At 38.3% G+C, this 19,786-nt stretch overlaps 1 protein-coding gene across 2 annotated transcripts in view; it reads right to left on the reverse strand.

Moving 5' to 3' along the window:
* LOC149186747 (uncharacterized) overlaps positions 1-19,786 on the reverse strand; it is a 220,715-nt gene that overhangs the window by 19,222 nt on the left and 181,707 nt on the right. For both annotated transcript variants that reach the window (XM_089411116.1, XM_089411115.1), the window contains 2 exons: positions 16,201-16,383; positions 15,625-15,717 (listed from right to left, as the gene is read on the reverse strand). In XM_089411116.1, the coding sequence (XP_089267242.1) occupies positions 15,625-15,717; positions 16,201-16,383 (276 nt within the window). The remainder of the gene's footprint in view (positions 1-15,624; positions 15,718-16,200; positions 16,384-19,786) is intronic.

Consider the following 19,786-nt stretch of genomic DNA (forward strand, 5'->3'; position numbering starts at 1 on the left):
AAAATGACCCCATTTATGGCACTTTATGGATATCATCCACCGTCCATCATATCATCTTTAAGAGAAAATTCTAAGTTTCAAGCAGTGGAAGATCACATCGAGCATCAACAAGAAGTTCTTCAACTCTTAAAGGATAACCTCACTTTGGCACATAATAGGATGAAACAACAGGCAGATCAACATCACAGCGAAAGAAGTTTTGATGTAGGTGACTAGGTATTTCTCCAACTACAACCATACAAACAAATGTCCCTCAAGCACGCTAAGAAGGATAATAAATTATCACCAAAATGGTCTGTACAAGGTGTTGCAAAAGATTGGTACTATGACATACATATTGGAGCTTCCTGCATCTTCCCGAGTGCACCCAGTTTTCCAGGTTTCATGCTTAAAGAAGGTTATAGGTGACAAGCTCCCAGTTCAAAAAATATTGCCAGAACTTGACAAGGAAGGAAAAATCATATTGGAACATACAACAGTCACATAAACAAAAACTCGACAGCTACGAAATAGATCAGTTTCAGAATATCTCATCAAGTGGAAGAACTTACTCGCTGAAGATTCCACATGGGAGGATATGAATTTTATACAGAAGCATCCAGAACTAGTCAAGCGTTGAGGACAACACTTTTTTGAAGGAGAGTGGCATGTTAGGTCCCTATAATACTAGTGTATTCCCCCATTATTATTGTCATTGTAGCCCTTATTGTTATTGTTGTGTCCATGTTGTCCCCATATTGTTATTATTGTGCTCCATAGAAGCCCACTATTGTTATTGTTGCGCCCTTGCATTATTATTGTTATGTTGGCTCAGATTATATTGTGACCCCTTAGACTCCTATATATAGAAAAGAGGTTCTGTCAGTTGAATCATCAAAGAATTATTCATTTGTGTAATGTAAAGGAGGTTGCCCCTTCGAAGACGCTGATTTTGAAGTCATTCATCTATATTTTCTATATTTTTGTGAGCTGGTTGCATAACACTCCTATTCCTAACTGATTTTATAGAACCCTAGACAGGTTCTTTGGAAAGCCCTAACCTAAAGGTATGCTAATGTGAATGTTTGAAACCCTAAACTACTTGGGGATATTGTGAAATATTATTTGAATTTCTTGTTGATGGTTTCATGATTGGGATTTCGGTATGATCATAAAATCTTAACTTGTTAGGGTTGAATGATGTTGGTCTGAGATCTCAAACTTTTGAAAATTTGGAATAGTAGGTTTTGCTTTGCTATGTTATGAAACCCTAGATTTTTAGGGTTTGGTTAGGACTATAAGCAAAACCTTTGTTATGAAAGCAAGATCCTAGGAATGAAACCCTAGGTATATATGTGTGTGTGTGTGTGTCCATTTGGTCGAAACCCTAGCATGGTCTAGGTCAGTATGTCTAATGTATTAATGTTGTCTGACATATGATATGCTTATGCATGATAATGAATTCCTAGATATGTGTGTTGACCTAGTTATTGATGGTCACAAGTCTTAGGATTTAATATAAGTCCTTGTCTGAGATTCTATGATGCTGATATTTGAAATTCTAGGGTTTTGGAGTTAAACCTTAGTAAAAGTAAAAGTCTCTGATGTATATGTGATGATTTCATATTTGTGTAAGATTGTTGAAATCTGAGTTTTAGTTGTAACTGATGGTTGATTGACAATCTAGGGATTACAACTAACCCTAGTGGAAGCTGGTCATGTTGATAACTAAGCTGTGATTGGTTTTGATTGATTCTTTTGTATGAAATCTAGGATTTGTCCCTAGTGGAAAGTCTAACATATGAATTCTGAAAGTTGTTAGATGACTTGTAGATCTATATTTGTTTGAATTGTTTCTAGGGTTTGCTATATGTTGTAGTAGTGTATGTCACACCTTTGAAAGAAACATTGAAACCCTAGATGGAATGAAAGTTGTTATGAAGTAGTCTAGGGTTTATGACAAAGTCCCTAGCAAGATGTTGAAGAGAATGTGTCTCTTGTTTAAGTTTGGGTATCGAAATGCTTCTGTAATTCTAATATGGCTAACTTCAACCTTCTATAGATTTGGTTGTACTTGCTATCTAAGTTGTGCAAGTACACAAACTTCAATATGTTGAAGATGTTCGTTGATGTGATGAACATGATGTGGATGATGATAACTCTGATGAAAGTAATGAAAGATTCTCCGATGACAAAAAGAAGAAGTTGATCTCCTGAGATTAAGAGGGAGTCTAGATAAAGAGATGCTCCCCAGTTGAGAGGGAGGACATAGCTTGGTTTTGATTGAAGAATGAATTTCGGAGGATATGTTGTTGCATGGGAAGTAGGAAAGGAAAGTGTATGATTGAGGAATCTTCTGTCAGAGATTCGGTTGATAGTCTTGCTATGAAAAGTTGAGAAGCAACATCAGGTTGTCTGGAAGACCCCGAAGATTTGTATTTGATTATGTACATATGAAAGTATATTATTGATTGGGGTTGTGTTTGTACAGGTGAATCTCTCGAAGGTGTTGATAGCATGTTGGTTACCAATCAGATTGATTGGGAGAGATTGGTTATCCTTGATTTGTTGGATTTAGGAGTGTTGAGGCTTTGTGAGTGAAGCATTGCCTTGGAGAACATCTAGCTAGCATTTTGTGTTAATGTCTAAGCCTCGAAGTTGGAAAAGGTGGTGTTAATTATAGAGATTTCTTTTTGGATACACACCTGGATATTTGGGTAAACCTTGATGGTACCTAAAGAGGTTGAAAGCTTGAGTCCATCTTATTCCCACTTTGATAGATTTCCCAAGTCAGGAATCTAGTGCGTGGCACTGCGGTGCCTAAATTGTTGAGAGACCAATGGATAGATAGTCCTGGTCAGAAATCTAGTCCATTGCATTGCGGTGCCTAAAGTTCTTCATGGTTCATATAGTTGAGATCTTCCTTGTACTTGTATATGATGAATACCTCCCTAGTTAAGAGGGAGTGTTGGAAAATGTAACCAGGGTTCGGTCTTCATTAAATTTATTTCAGTCATTTTGTAATGTACTTGTCAAAAGAACAAAAAAAAGAATTATTATTATTATTATTATTGTGACTTATTAGAGCATGGGTTTCATGCTTGGGCCACCATGTTTTAGGTGAAAGTCCCCATTAAGGACTTATAGGATTTATTCTGAGTCAATAGAGTCATTGTACTTTTAAAGAGACCCTTCTTGGGCTTTTGAATCATGTAAAAAGGTTTAGTATTGAGTCAAATATAATTTATGTATCCTCCACATCAAGTCGGCCTAAGGACATCAATTCGACCTCCCTTGAAGCCTATAAATAGAAGCAAGTCGAATTCATTTGGAGGATCTCATCTCAAGCAAGTTCGATATCTCTAAGGAAGTCGGAGAAGTGTGAAATGTGTCTAAGGAGGCCAAAGGAAGTGCAAGTTGGGTGGAGTCTATGGAGAAGAAGAAAAACAAAATTTTGGTGCCTCTCTCTCTTTGCTTCGTGCCCTAGTTTGGGAGATCGAAGTCTTTCAAGTTTTGTTGATTCTGGAAGTTGCCTAATGTCGGAAGCTGCTACATAGTCGAAGTTGTTGGAAAAGAGGTCAAAGATTTGGGAGGCTGACTTGGTATGGAGGGAAGGTTTGGTCTTTGTCTAGGGTGAAGAGTCTCAAGAGTACTATTGAAAGGAAGAGAATTTTGACCAGGTTTTCCCCTCGAGGGGGGTTTTGCCCTAGCATAGTGCCTATATTTGGTGTCCATTGTTTTATGTGCTTTTATTTTGATAATTGCTTGATGAACTAAAAGAAAAAAGATATAAAGAAAACCTAATAAAAGTAATTATCAAGTATAAGAAAAATCTTTCTGCCTTTCTGATTTTCTAACAAAAGGGACGAGGCAATGTTTTTTGGACATGCAACTATTGCAACAATCCATTCAAGAGCACCTAATACTATGTGAAAGAGCGTTTGTTGGGCTTACTAGGGTGTGGAATTGGAACATGTGCAAATGTTTCTGTAGCTAAGAGGAAAGAAATGGAAATAGAGGCCAATGTTGGTGTGGCAAGGGTAGCTACATCATCTAAAAAAACAAGAATGAAGATCCCCTTCCATTCTTGAGGAAAAGCAGCAACAAATTTCCATTTGAGAGATCTATTGGGAGTGTAGGTCAAGGAGCAAAAAGAATGGTTGTGGCACTTGGTCCAATGGACAAGATATTTCAACAAGAGAGAGGAGAAGAGCTTGATATCACCATTGCCTTCTTCTCTATCTGAACTTCATATCATTTAATGTTGCATGATCACTTTTATTTATTGAGATGTGTCAAGCTCTAACTCAAGGGGATTCATCGAGGTATGTGCCTCATGGGTCAGAGGCTTAGAACCACATTGTTGACTAAGGCAAAGAAATAGATGGATAAAATGCTTGAGCCTATTAAATCAACATGGCCAACATTTGGGGTTAGTATTGTTTCTGATGGATGGAAAATTCCAGCATGCCACTCACTCATTAACTTCATGGTGTCTTCCTTGAATGGACAAATACAAGGATGCAAAATATATGGGTTAGTTGTTCATTAAAGTTATTGAAGATGTAGGTGTTCATTCTTGTGTGCAATGTTAAAGATTGCAGAGGCGGGAAGAAGAGGAGAATAATTTCAAAATAGAAAATGGGGTGGACTCAATATTCTCATTACTCAGTAACAATTAAATAACATTACATAGGAGACATCAACAATAAATGACTAGAGTAAAACTCAACTAAACTAAACTAAACTAGAACACCTGGATTGATAGTTATGATACTTAACAGACAGGGACAGGTGGTTGGAATTATTTTCTCCAACACTCCCCCTTAATTACAACCACAAAAATTTAAACTAAGATGCCTACTACTCTAAGTCTCAGCTAGGCTTATAAAAAATGTTGACATCAGCTAGATTTCCTTTTCTTCCAAATCTTGTAGCCTTTGAATTGCTTCAGTTTTGTCTTTTCGTTGTAGGCTTAAAATTTCGATTTCTTCAAGTTGTCCATGCATGTCATCTATTTCTTCACAAATTTTCTTGTATGTGGTCTGTTGCCACATGTTATGTTCTACAATGTGCTTTTCATCATCAATCTTTTGTTGCTACATAAGTTCATAATAAAAAGATATTTCTTCAGGAATCCAATACATGAAAATTTCATTAACATTTTCATTTTCTACCACGCCCATGCTGTCTTCAACATTCATAGTTGCAACTTCCATACAGACTGTTGAAAAGTGTAACTAGGTTCGATCTTCATAATGACATGTGTAATTATGATTTTATGTAATTGATGTAAAGAAGAAAAATAAAATTATTTTTGTAATACTTGAATCATGGGTTTCGTGATCAAGGAATTTTATTTTTAGTTAAAGCTCCCATTGTGAGCTATTAGGTTTGGTCATCAAGTCAAAAATTCATAGAGTCAATGTCAAAGTTTGAAGACCCATTTTGGGCATGTAAACCATTGTAAAAAAAATATTATTAGCCCTCCATGACCTTGTCACAAGCTATTCTTCATGTTATCCTAAGGATGCTCCCAGAATGAGAAGTTGTCTTACCCATATCACAAGTCGGCTTATATTGACGGACAAAACACTATATATATGCAGCTCAGCCTCCATTTGAGGACAAGAAATTTGGTCAAGCAATTATGAAGAAGAAGTACAAAGACAACAAGAAAGAAGCCTCATCATTAAGCGAAGGAGAAAGGAAGTCAACCGAGTTAATTTCTGATCTGTTTTAGGGCTCATCTCTTCCACACGTGCGAGACTACAATGTTGTTTACTGCAGAAAAAGGTCAAGGTATTACAGTCATATTGAGAGGGAATTTTTGGGAGAAAACAAGGAAGATCCCAGGCCGAACTGCCAAGGAAGAAGTCTCCTTCTAGAGCGAGAAAAATCAAGAGTCAAGATTGGTCAATCTCTTGTGCTAGGGTTTCCAAATTAGGGCCGAAGGTTGAAGAATTGTTCCAAGGGACCGAAATTCTGAAGGATAGCCGAGAAGGAGGAAGAAATAAGGAATTTGACTATCGTTGACTCAAGGAAGAAGAAACTCATCAAGGAAACCTTGTGACTTGGTCTTGGAGAGGTTAAATAGGTCAAGGATCTTGGTCTTGGTATTTGTCAATTGAAGTCTCTATAAGAAGAAGAATTCGTTTGGGTTTTCCTCTCAAGTTGGAGAGGTTTTGGCCCTGGCTAATCACCTACATTTTGTGTCTCTTGTCTCTTTATTGTTTATGCATTGGTAGTTGTTTGATGAAGAAGAAAACAATAATAATCTAAGTAAAGAGAAGGCCCTAATCTAAAAACCATTCACAAGTTGTTATCATTAGAAGAAAAATCTCATCATTGTTTTGCCCTAGATTTCTCAACATGGTATCATAGCTAAGGTGACAAAGTCAAGGAAGGGCATCTTATCAAGGGACACTCAAGGATCAAATCTCGAGAAATACATCAAAGCAAATCTAAGAATATCATCTTGGAGTCAAGATCTACAAAGAAGTATCAAAACCCTAGATCGAAGAAGAAGTCTACACCAGCAGAAGTCTTGGGATCCCCAAGTCATCAAAAGGACCACAAAGACCCTACTCAAGATAAAGGGACTTATAAATCAAGTTTCTTACTAGATAAGCAAGATCAAGGACATTGTAATCATCTTCTGAAGTTCTAAGACAATCTCCTCTCGTTGAAGAAAGGACCTTACCATTGTAGAAGATCATCCAAGAAGCATCAAGAAGTCATCATTGAGCATCATCAATAAGGACATCAACATCAAAGGATCTAAAGTGATATCCCTTTTTGTAGGGTCAAGGATCATTCTTGAAGAGAACTATCTTCATCAAGGAGAAGCTCTCTATTAACTATATCATCATCAAAATTCAACGAGGCAACAAGTGGAAGAAGAATTTTTACAAGTAAGTATATTTATGTCTGAATCTGTCAAAATATCTTTTTGCAAGGAAAGCAACAAATTGGTTGGGGCTTCAAACTATCTTGCATGGAAGAAGAGAACAAATCTGAATCTCATTGAAAATCAGGTGATGGATCATGTCAAAGGCTCTATCACTAAACCATCGAAGGAAGATGCTCAAGCACTTGCAAAGTTTATGAAAGGGGAAGTGAGGGCTCAAATGATTCTCATAGAATCCACAAGGATTCTCTCATTCCATATGTATCTAAACGTGACACCTCAAAAGAAATATATGACAAATTGGTAGAGTTGTTTTTTGTAAGCATTGCAGGAGAAGTTATCTCTCTAAGGCGAGAACTCTACAAGCTAAGGACATTAAAAGAAGATGGGATAGCCTCATACTTTTTGAGGATATCTAAAATAAGGGATCAACTTCAAGATCTGGACGAAATAATGTCTAACAAGGAAATGACCACTGTAGTACTAAATGCACTACCAGAGGAATGGGGTAACTTTACTGCAATTGTTTATGGGAAGAAAGAAGCTACTTCATTCCAGGATCTATGGTCTCTATGCAAAATTGAAGAAACCATACTGAAGGCAAAAATTGATGTAGGATGCAGTGAGAAAGATCAAGCATATGATGTTATGGAAAAGAAAAAGGAAAAGTCTGGGAAATTTGGTCCTCAGAAAAAGAAGAACCTAGCTAAGGTTCAATGCTATGGATGTCAAGAATATGGGCATTACAAAAGATATTGTCCTAAGCTCAAGAAGGAAAATAAAATAGAGGTAGAGAAGAAGCCCATATCACTGAAGAAGTGGAGGAAGTTGAAAAGAAGAAGTCCAAGAAAGAGGAAGTAAGAGATCTCTACTATGATTGAGACAGTCTTCCTCACCTAGTTCTGTTGAAGTTCTTGTTTTCAAGTTCTTTTGTTGTAAGATATGGCTATCATGAATCACTAAGGAAAATGATAAGATGCATCATGGCAAACCCATGAGATATGAAATTTTGTGCTGGGAGGAGGAATTTATGGCTAGTAAGAGCTAGGGTTTCAAGCTTCTGCAAGCGTTGAACTCCATGGAGGGGCGCAAAGGGGGGAGCTCCACTCCCTCCTACAGTCAGGCCGTAGCTAACCGAGGTAAGAAACCGATAGAAACTGCCAGAGGTCCTTCAGGAGAAGGAAAAAGGAACATTGAAGAGGAACAAGATTTGACCAATACAAGGGAGGACAATAGAACAAAAGAAAATGAGGAAGAAGACAAGAAACAGGAAGCAGAAAACAAAACGCAAAAGGGGCCATGTAAACCTAAGGTTGAGGTCACACCCAGAGTAGTTTTAAATGATCCTGCTCTGCAGGCGCACAGGGACCACATGCGGACCTATGCTATCATTTGTAAATTCATGGGATTATGGCCCACAGAAAAGGCACTACAAGTGTGGATTAAATACCACTGGAAACCGAAAGGAGGCATAGACCTACATCTTGGGTCAAAGGGTTTCTTCACTATGGTCTTTACAAATATTGAGGACAAAGACAGGGTGTTTGAAGGAGGGCCCTACTTCTATGCAGCTGCAAGCCTCTACATGCGGCCTTGGATGATGAATTTTGTCTCGGAGCGAGAGACTTTCACTTCGGTCCCGGTCTGGGTAAGACTCTATTCCCTACCTCTAGATTACTGGCAAACTAAATCTTTATCTGCCATAGGAAACAAATTAGGGCGTTTTGTCAAAGCATCTGAGGCCACCAGAAGGGAAAAATATACTTCCTTCGCACGAATATGTGTGGAGATGGATCTCTCTGGAGCTCTACCAGATGAAGTCATCTTGGAAGTTTTTGATGAAGAATGGGTGCAAACAGTAGATTATGAACATATTCCTTTCAGATGTCGCAGGTGCCATGAGCATGGGCACCTATTTAGACACTGCCCTCTCAATAAAATAGAGAACAAAAGTAAAGCTACCACAGTGACGGACACTGAAAACTTTCACAAAGTGGGATATAGAGGAAAAAGGGACAAAAGGGGGCCAAAGAAACATCAAACACAAGGGCAACAGGCCAATCTAAAAAGGTTCCAAGTACTAGAAGAAGAGGAAGATACAACAAAGGTAGATCAGGTATGGAAGGCAACCCAGGGGAGAAGGAGAAAGAAGAAAATAGTGGGCAAACACAGGATATTAATAAACAGAAAGAGACTACGCTGAGCGATGGAGAACTGGAAATGGACCAAGAAATGACCCAGAGTGAGATGGAAATGGAGGATCATGAACTGCAAGATATTCTTGATAGAGAACACCTAGATCTGGAAGGGTTCTTGAAACAAGGGACCATGGGAGGGGTAGACTCACTACCTCAAGAAGAGTTCAACAGAGTACAGTAGTTGTTCCTATGGAAAACTCAGGCTAAAGGGCTGGAAAGGAAAAGAAACAATGAAAGGCAGGGCAACGAAGGTGTGAAAACTATGAAAACCACACCAGGATTAGCTCCTCGAAATCCAGGAAGGAAAAGAAGCAGAATGAGTTATTGATGGAATGTGGAAAGCTAATGAAAGACTCAGGTAAAATGAAAGATCTAACCAGCTACTCCTTTACAAATCTTTCATAATGAAGTTCACATCTTGGAATATCAGAGGTCTAGGAAGTAAAAGAAAACAAAGAATACTTAGCAATAGAATGAAACAAGAAACTTTGGATATGATCTTTATCCAGGAAACTAAATGTTTTATTCAAAAAATAAAAGAAATACACAGTAAATGGCTCAATAAATATGAGTTTCTAGAAGTCAAAGCAAATAAAACAGCAGGAGGTATACTTACTCATTTGAACCCCCAAAAGATTGGCATAATAGATGCTGAGGCATCTAGGAATTATTTATCAGTGGTTATTCAGCCGGTGGGAGATAGGGAGACTTATTTGATTACAAATGTTTATGGCCCCCAAAGACCAGATGATAAACTCAGGCTTCTAGATTCTCTTGTGGAACTAAGAGATAGACATGCAAGAGTACCATGGATCATGGGTGGGGACTTCAACATGATCAAATCACTTTCGGAGAAAAAGGGTGGAACCAGAACTTTAAGCAAAGACTCTATAGCATTTCAAACTTTTATAGACAATTTGAAGCTAGTTGACACTGATCTGAGTAATGGACTCTTTACATGGAACAATAAGAGAGGAGGAGAGTCTCAAGTAGCCTCAAAGTTAGACAGATTCATAATCTCAGAGGACCTTATGCTCACAGATAAGGAAATGACAGTGAGAATTCTCCCCTTTGGAGGCTCGAACCATTGGCCTGTACAACTTGAGGTTCAGGGCATTGGCACCCCCAAGAACAGACCTTTTAGATTTGAGAATATCTAGCTCACCCACCCAGATTTTATCAGCAACATTGCAAAATGGTGGACAGAAGATCTGCATATTCAGGGTACAAGAATGTTTCTACTACACAAAAGACTAAAACAAATCAAGCTCAGACTCAAAGATTGGAACAAGAATGAATTCGATAATATTTTTGAAGCGAGAAAAGTTGTTGAAGGTAAAATGCAGGAACTCAATCAAGCCCTTATCACGGATGGCTTTGATAGAGTCAGAAATGATCAAGTCACTAAGCACCATCAAGATTAGGAGAACTTATGTAAACAAGAGGAGATATTTTGGAGACAAAAATCAAGAGTTCAATGGCTAAAAGAAGGGGAGCGAAACACTAGGTTTTTCCACAGATCCACCATGGTGAATAGATCTCATAACAGGATCTCATCGATCAAGGATGCCGGAGGTCAACTACTCAATACCCATGAAGATATAGAAGTTGTGTTGGTTCAACACTTTCGAAGTATCGCAGAGGAGACCATTTTAGACAGAGCTCATTTTATCAGGGACTTAACAAGGTACATACCTAAGCTAGTAACAAGAGAGGATAATTTCAATCTCAATAGGCCAGTGATTGAAGAGGAGGTTAGTGAGGTCATCAAAGAAATGCAGAATGGTAAAGCGCCAGGCCCTGATGGTTTCAATGTGGATTTCTTTAAAGCTTGCTGGAACATTGTCAAGCAAGATATTCTGAATGTTGTGGAGGACTCCAGGATGAATAGAACCATTTTGAAGGTGCTCAATACATCCTTCATCTCTTTGATCCCCAAACAGGACATTGCTCAGACTCCAAACAAATTTAGACCCATAGCTTTGTGCAATGTGGTGTACAAGATTATATCCAAAGTTATTGCCAATAGACTCAAACCCCTTCTTCCTACTCTAGTTTCTGAGGAGCAATTAGGATATGTGGAGGGTAGACAAATTCTCAATAACATCATTCAAGCGCATGAGGTGGTTCATTCATTGTTAAGCAATAGGAAGGCGGGAATGATTATGCAATTGGACCTAACCAAAGCTTATGATAAGTTGAATTGGACCTATATCAGGAAGGTCCTTCTAGCCTTTGGATTTGACCATAACTGGGTAAGATGGATTATGGCCCTGGTAACTTCTTCTAGCTTCTCAATTCTAGTTAATGGTTCTCCATCCAAGACTTTTACTCCTTCAAGAGGCCTCAGGCAGGGAGATCCGCTCTCCCCCTTTCTCTTTATCCTCATGATGGAAGGACTTGGTCGATCTATCAAGCATGCTAAAGAAGTGGGTAACATCAAGGGTCTCCAACTCTCTGAGACTGGACAGGCTTTGACCCATCAACAATTTGTTGATGACACCATGCTGCAGGGCATCCCCACGGTCAAAGAAGCACTAGCTTATAAACAAATCCTGAGTGACTTTGCCATGGCTACAGGTATGGAGGTAAATCTCTCCAAATCTAAGATTTTCTTCTTTAACACTAATATTGCTATCCAAAGGAATATCTCCAAAATTTTGGGATTTCAAAGGGATGTCTTTCTTTCCAAATACTTGGGAGTTCCTCTAACTGAGAAACCTTTGCACAACAGCATTTGGGGGCCAGTGATTAACAAGATGCAGGATAAAACCCGAATATGGACTATTAGATCTTTAAACTTGGAAGGCCGGTTGGTGCTTACAAAAGCTGTACTTCAATCAATACTCATTTTCATGCTTTCAGCCCTTCCAGCTCCAAAAGGAGTTTTGCATCAATTTAGAACCATTCAAAGAGACTTTCTTTGGGGTAAGGGGGAGGAGAGAAAGAAATGGGCCTTGGTAACCTGGGATAAGATTTGCAAACCTAAAAACCACGGAGGTCTTGGACTGGATGATCCGGAAGTGCTAAGCAAAGTTTTAGGGGCAAAATTATGGTGGCGTTGGGTAAAAGATCCAAAGGCTCAGTAGGCTTGTATTTGGAAAGAAAAATACACCAGCAATTGGCAAGATAATGATCACATAAGGATCACTAGCATCATAAAAGGCTCCTACATTTGGAATAAAGCCTAGGAGAATAGAGGCTTAGTGCAAAAAAATAGCTTCCGGGAAATCAGAGAAGGAGATCTTGCTTTGTTTTGGGAGGATAAATGGCAACAAGAACCTACACTACTAAGAGAGGATTTTGTGAACCTCAAGAAAGAAACTGATACCAAAGGGTTACTTAGGGTAAAAGATTTTTGGGATCAAACCAATAGTGAAGGAAAATGGAAAACCTGGAAGAATATGGAATACAGGGACGATAGCCCCTTGAAAGCAAAAGCTGATGCACTTCTGACAATGTTGGACCAAAGGAAAATTCTAGTTTCAGAGGGGCATGACCAACTTAGATGGGGCAACAATAATGAAGGTACCTTCAATCTTAAGGAGGCAAAGCGCATAATCTTGGAGCTGGATTCCAATGAACCGGACAGGATTTGGCAGAACCTATAGAGGCATCAAGTATGGATGAAAGTCAAACTCTTCATGTGGCTAGTACATCATAAGAAAATTCTGACTTGGGAAAACATTCGGAAGAGGGGTGTTCTGGGACCTTCTAGATGCCAGCTTTTTGAATCCCAAGAGGAAACAATGGAGCACCTTCTAAATAATTGCATTTTCACCTCCAGGTTGTGGGATACTTTTGCCACAATTTTCAAACAGACAGACAGGGACAAAGGAAGCATTATCAATACCCTTAATAACTGGAGAAGAAACTTCTCTGATTATGAAATTCTTCGCTCAGCTTGGGCTTTAACTCCAAGCTTCATAATATGGAATGTCTGGAAAGAAAGGAACTACAGAATCTTCAAAAATGAAAAAATTTCCTCCCAGCGCATTATTGCACAGATCTTAAGACAGCTTAAGGAGACAGTGGGAACTTTAGTGCGAACTTCCCCAAAGAATCCACCTTCAGAAGCTGAAATGCAGATACTTCTTCAGTTGGGTATGCAGGGGCTTATACCACAGGGCATGGACAGGAAGGTGAAGAAACTGGTCAATAAGCCAGACTGCTGGCATCCTCCCCCTCAGGGTTTTTTGAAATGCAACATTGATGGGGCCTCAAAAGGCAACCTGGGTATGGTTGTTTTGGAGGGGTGTTAAGGGATGAAAATGGTTGCATCCTTTTTATTTTTCATTGCCATTTGGGAAGAGCTACAAACAATATGGCGGAATTAATGGCACTTGAGCAATGTTTAGAAATCCTGAAGCAGGACAATCTCCAGAATATAATAATTGAAGCTGATTCTGAGTTAATCATTAACTCGGTCAAGAGAATCTGTTGTGGCACAGAGCTGGAAAAAGTCTCAAGACACTGGAGGCTGCTTCAGGTCTTTCAAAGGATTCAGTTTCACCTTTTGTGCTTGCGTACCGTGAGTTTTACTCATGTGTGAAGGACGGCAAATAAATTGGCGGACATTCTAGCCAATCAAGGGGTGCTCTGCACCAAAAGCAGGGTCAAGTTGAGTTGGCAAGAGATGCCTCAGAATAGATTGAGGGAGCATTGTCTCAATCAGGCGGATGAGGACAGAACGTTATTTCGAAACAGAGTCGCAGAGACGGGGTCTAGTTGATTCGGATTCAATATGAAGTGTTATTTCAGAAGTGATGTTACAATTGGGATGCAGGTCTTTGTCTGCCTCCTCAGCCCAGGTAAGCGCAAACCCAGAAGTCTCAGGTGGAAGTTGCTCGGCAGACAGTGGTTCTTAGATGACCGGATGGAGAACATCAAGAATGGTAAGAAGATTTTCATCTTCCTTTGGTTCAAGCGCCTGAGGAGTTGGGATGGTGCGAGGGACCGGAGTCCCGGCTTTCTCAGCAGACTCAAAACCCCCCGCATTACTTCCCGTGGTGTCAATACTGCCCTCGGGGTGGTTTCTGGTTTATCGCATGCCCTTAAAGCCAGGAGCGGTTTTTCGGAGTTGGGAGCAATTCCACTCACCACGCAACACGTGGCCAAGGTTGGGGAGAGAATACCGCCCTCATCGCGCGGTAATTCTCTGTGCTTTTGGTTCATGCGATATGATCCTCTGTCGTTGGATCAGGCGAGGAGAATCAATGGTCAGGGAACAGCGTGCATGTTGGTGGGTCCAGGTCTTTTATCGCGCAATGGGTCACAAGGTGATCGTGTGGTAATTCTCTGTGCTTTTGGTTCATGCGATATGATCCTCCGTCGTTGGATCAGGCGAGGAGAATCAACGGTCAGGGAACAGCGTGCATGTTGGTGGGTCCGGGTCTTTTATCGTGCATGTTGGTGGGTCCGAGTCTTTTGGCCATTTACGCATTGTTTATTTTGGATTTGAGTTACTTCGAGTCTGTTGTTTGGGTCTTTAGGACCTAGTTGGTGGGTTTTTTATTTTGGTGAGGCTTTTACCTCAAGCTAAAAGGTTTAGCCTGTGGTTGTTTGTATTTTATGTAATTTTACCCTTTGAACATTTTGAACAAAAGGCACGACTCTTGCATTAGCAAAAAAAAGTTAAGATGCATCATGGCATCATAGAAGCATTAAAAGCAAGAGCTCGTAATATCATCAACACAAAGCATGAAAGATCGCTGAAGTCTATGGAAATCACTTATGGAAGGATATAGCTCTTGGTAACCTCATTACAAGCATAAGTAGCACTTATGGGAAAAGAAGAAAAAGGTCATCTAGCACAAAGCTCATCATACATCAGTCAAAAGGGAACATTTTCTAAATTAGGATACTCAATATCCTCTATTGGAATCTTCATTGAAAGGTTCACCAATCAAAAAGAAGCAAGGGTTTCATCAAGAATTCCATCTTGTGGGAATTCATGGGATGATGGTATGATGACAAAAGAGGTGAAGCAGATCAAGGGATTAAAGTTCTTTCAATCAAGGAAGCTGCTGAAAGGAAGTCTAAGATGACCTAAAGGAAAATGAGGTATGTATGCTTGTATTCAATATTGTAGAGTCATGTCATATGGTTGCAGGTAACATGGATAAATGCTCTATCTCAAGAACATGATCAAAATAAAGGATCTCCTCCTTTGAAAGGATGCAGGGAGGCATGAGTCACACAATGTCTAGATGAAAAGAACATAATATGTCCTCATATGAAATATGTAGTTGACAAAATTGGAGGAACTATGACTGGAAGTTCCTAAAAGGAAATGTGTGAAGAAAGAAAGGAAGAGATCATGAAATATGCAACTATGGAAAAGGTAATCAACATCTGAGGACTGAGAGATTTTACTAGGATATCTCCATGAAAGATATGAAGACATTGATGAAGTCTGAAAAAGAAAGAGACCTTTGACAACATATATCTTTTGGAGATGTGTCAACGTGTATGCAGGACGCTGATGTGAACTAGAATATGTCATGATAAAAGACCATAGTAGTTATGAAAACACACCTGTGGAATAATTCGCTGCATTGCCCATTCCGGGCCAAATTCTTCAGCAAGTCGCTTCAAATTATTAGCAGCTGCATCACGAATTGAGAAAACCTGCAACAAATTTCTCAGTTCTTTATCAGGTGAACATACTTGCCATTCTATAAGCTTTACTAATTCAGGGATTCATAAAACTATATGAACCACGCAAAAGTGTGCACAAGAATAATAATGACATTCGATAAATTGGTAACATGTAAATGCTGCTGCTTAACATGTAAATGCCGCTGCTTAACATGGAAGAAATTTAAAATGGTTTTATAATATATTGATTTACAAAGCAGTGAATAAACTATAACACTATGAAACCAAGACCAAAAAGAGATGTCTGGAATTATGAACTGACAAGAGAACTATATTGAACATGTTAGACAGAGCATGTTGCATCTGTTTTTAGATGTAGATGACTTTCAATTTTTCCTTCATTCTTCTCTATGTTGTTGACAACTTATTTAAGTTATTTTGTGAATATTTAAAACAACACCAAATATAATCTCTTGCTTATCACTAGAAGGCTTTCAAAGTTTCAATGGAAACCTGATCTTCAAGCCACTTCATGCAGAGGTTCCCGAGTCTATCATCAAAAAAACCAACACCCAACTGACTGGCCAGCAAAGGAATATACTCGATTATTGCAAGCCGAACTCTCCAATTCCGATCTTCTGCAAGCTGAACTATAGCTGGTAACAGTGACTGAGATAAGAGATCGATTCCAATTACCTGAAATACTCACAAAGCATAGTTAAGATCAATGCAATGCATTACATTGGAAAGCAACAACTTCTGGGGCTACAAAAGCGATTTTTTTAATAGGCAGGCTGCAGAACAGTTAAAAGAATCTAAAGCCAGAAGCACTTAATTTCCAGCAATACTCACCAGTCACAGTTAAAATCACTACTATATATTATAGAGAGCAACAACTTCTGGGAATACATTTTAACAAAGTTTTTTTCAATAGGTAGAACATTAAGTATCATTCTAAAGCCAGAAACACTTAATTTCCAGCAGTATAATACAGCGCAAATAACAATGTATCAAGCAATAAACATGATGAAATATGTTCTACAGAAAAAGACATAAAAGAACCTATAATTCTATGCCCACAAACAGACTATAACAGAATCAATAATGATGGGCCCATATAAAATATGAGGGCATTTTACATTGATTACCCAGAGTAGAGTTAGTATTATTTTGTTAGGTCTTTAGTATGATAGTTGTCCTTAAGCAAAAAATATCATCCCATCAAAAATCAACCAAACATGCAGAGATTCTCCAAAGTGCCTGGATTTTCTGCCAAATGTTTCAAAAATAGTTTCCTACAGGTTAAAAATCTCAGAAAACACACAAAATTACAATGGCTAAAATAATAATTGCAAAACTGCTAAAAAGGGTTTGAATAGACTGTAAAACAGTGCTTTAGAAGTTACTATGTCAAACTAAAGTATTTTGTCCTACTACAACACTGGAAAAACAGACTAATTCCATAAAGCTATAGACTTACAAAACTTTGCTACAGGAAAAATTGCCATTTGGATACAAAGAAACTACCCATTGTCTAAAAATAAACTTAATTCATCTCTAGGAACTTTGCAGTATGTGCAACTTGTTATCTCCCAAATATGTCCCTTAATGAAAGGGGAAGTTCATGTTAAAATCTAAAAGTTCTAACTGAATGGAACTACTACTTTGCAGAAAGTTGAATGTACTTTGTTGAATGTTCTATGTTGTTACAATTACTTAGAATGCAGATTTCTTCTTCACAACTTTTCAGATCAACAATTGTAGATAGAACATAAACTTAAGGATCATATGAAGACAGTGAGGCATAAATATAGGACACTAAGAATTCGGTCCAATGACCAGGGAAAAACCCACAAGGGGAAAACCAAAATAATTCTTCTTCTATTAATTTCTTCAATTGCTCAGCAGAGTACATAGAGTCAGAGAGAATGAAAATGAATAAAGTCACCAATGTTTGATCAACTTGCAACTGAAGTGCTCTTGCTTTTTGCTTGAAGATCTTCCTCTCTTGATTAGATCTTGTCCTTCACACTTGCTCCAGCTCTTCCCTTGCTCTTACTTTTCACTTGCTCTCACACTTCTCTTGCACACACTCAACACTAGCTCTCCTTCTTCACAATGAACATGCTACTCTCAACTCTCACTTGCTCTTGCTTAAATAGATGAGAAAGGAGAGGAGTTACAAAATGAATCCATGCCTTGAGCCAAGAATAGGAGAATCGAATTACATAAGGGAGGAGTTACTTGAGAAGAAGTGTAACTCATCCCAAGAATAGAGAGAGAGAGGTACACTTGTCTTGAGGAGTTACAATTCGAATTAAAGAGAGAGAGAGTTACACTTAGACATAAAAGAATATTTGATGAGATTTACAAATCAAATTGAATGAGAGAGTTACAAGTGCATTTAATGAGGAATTACACTTTTGTCATACATTGAGTTAGTGAGGGAGAGTTACATTCTCTTAAATGTAAAGTTACTATTTTACTCCAAGAGAGAGGTTCGATTTGCCAAATAAGAGATTCTAAATTTAATTTACTTATTCTATGAGAGAATTCGTTTTTATTAATCCATTAAAAGTGAATGACTTTAGATTATTTTATAAATAATAGTATTATAATAATAATAATAAGGATAAAAATATTAGTTCTTGACTTGTATAATCATGATTGATATGTCGAGATCATCTTTGATCATTTAGACATGACTTTCTATTTTTGGAAAGCCACTTCCAAATTGAGATGTGACTTATTATTTTTGTAAAATCATATTAGAATTATGATAAAAGTATTTCGGCGTAAATCACATGAAAAAACATTTGTCGACGTTTCAAACCAACCGGTGTGGTTCATTGTCATATTAGAATTGTCAAAAATGAAACATTATTATAAGTGTTTCAAACAGAACTGAAATGTATGATTTCTTTTAGGAGCAATTCATCCTTGAGCTGCCAAATTTTAACACTTCAAAAGGACAGTCTAGGATCCGTGCCCCTGTCACTGCAAGAGATCCTCCCACGAGTCATTTATGAAATAATGCTTTGTTGATTCAAGAGACTATCGTTAAGAATTCTCATATTCTTCAAAACCGTGAACCAATTTCTCAAATCTACCACTAGATACTTCAGACTTGGGAGACAAAATACCACAGATCTGAATTTAACATCACATGGGTGCATAGGAATCTCATCCATATCATTTATCAAACATGTGTTTGATTTTCAACCATAAGAATTCACACTTTATCCAAAAGTATTTACTTGTACAATTGCTTGTTATATAAAATTTAGTTAATTAGTAGTTATTAGGCATAGGGTATTAGGCATAGGGCATAATCAAAGATCATGCCCATTCACCAAGAGGCACCCAAGGCAGTATAAAGTCAGGGGCCTCCCACAAATTGTAATCATCTTCTATATGTTTAATAATAATAAATATGAATTTGCTGAATATCTGAGTTTGTTTGTGCCATCTGGTATCAGAGCAAGTTGCTCCTCAATTTAAGTGCTGCATAGATCACAGTTTCTCCAGTGGTTGTCCCTACTAATCGCTACCTCCTCATTTCACCGCATTCCTCTCTGTCCAGACCTCTCTTCACTTCCGTTCCATATTGCTTGTGTTCCGCTATCATCCACACATCCATTGTCCCACAAATCTCTTCCGCGTTGTGATTTCTCTCTCTCACCGTGCCCGCATCATCCGCCAAATTTGTTGCGACATACCTCTGCCACAATTTTGCTGCCGTCAAAATCGACGTCCGGTATCTGCCCCCATTTCCGACGCCTATCATTGCACTCTGCATAGCCGACACCCCGTCTTCTTCAACCAACGATCGTGATGCCCACTCTGTCGACCACCGTTCCTTTAACTCCCATCACACAGTTGATTTGGCCCGTTCACATTGTTTGATTCGTGCTCGTTCCCCATTGTGTCTACTATCCTTTTCATTATACGCCCAAGTCAATTCACCAAACATTATAATCCGTAATTATTTTATAATTATAATTATTAAAAACACTTTGTTATAAAATAATTCAATATATAGTTAAATTATTTAATTTAATTATATTAAAAAAATCAAATTAAGGAAGAAACTGGTGGA

The sequence above is a fragment of the Pinus tabuliformis genome, chromosome 3_1 (genome assembly GCF_031772625.1).
Source record: "Pinus tabuliformis cultivar Carrire ecotype Pingquan chromosome 3_1, CPIR1, whole genome shotgun sequence".
Lineage (NCBI taxonomy): Eukaryota > Viridiplantae > Streptophyta > Pinopsida > Pinales > Pinaceae > Pinus > Pinus tabuliformis.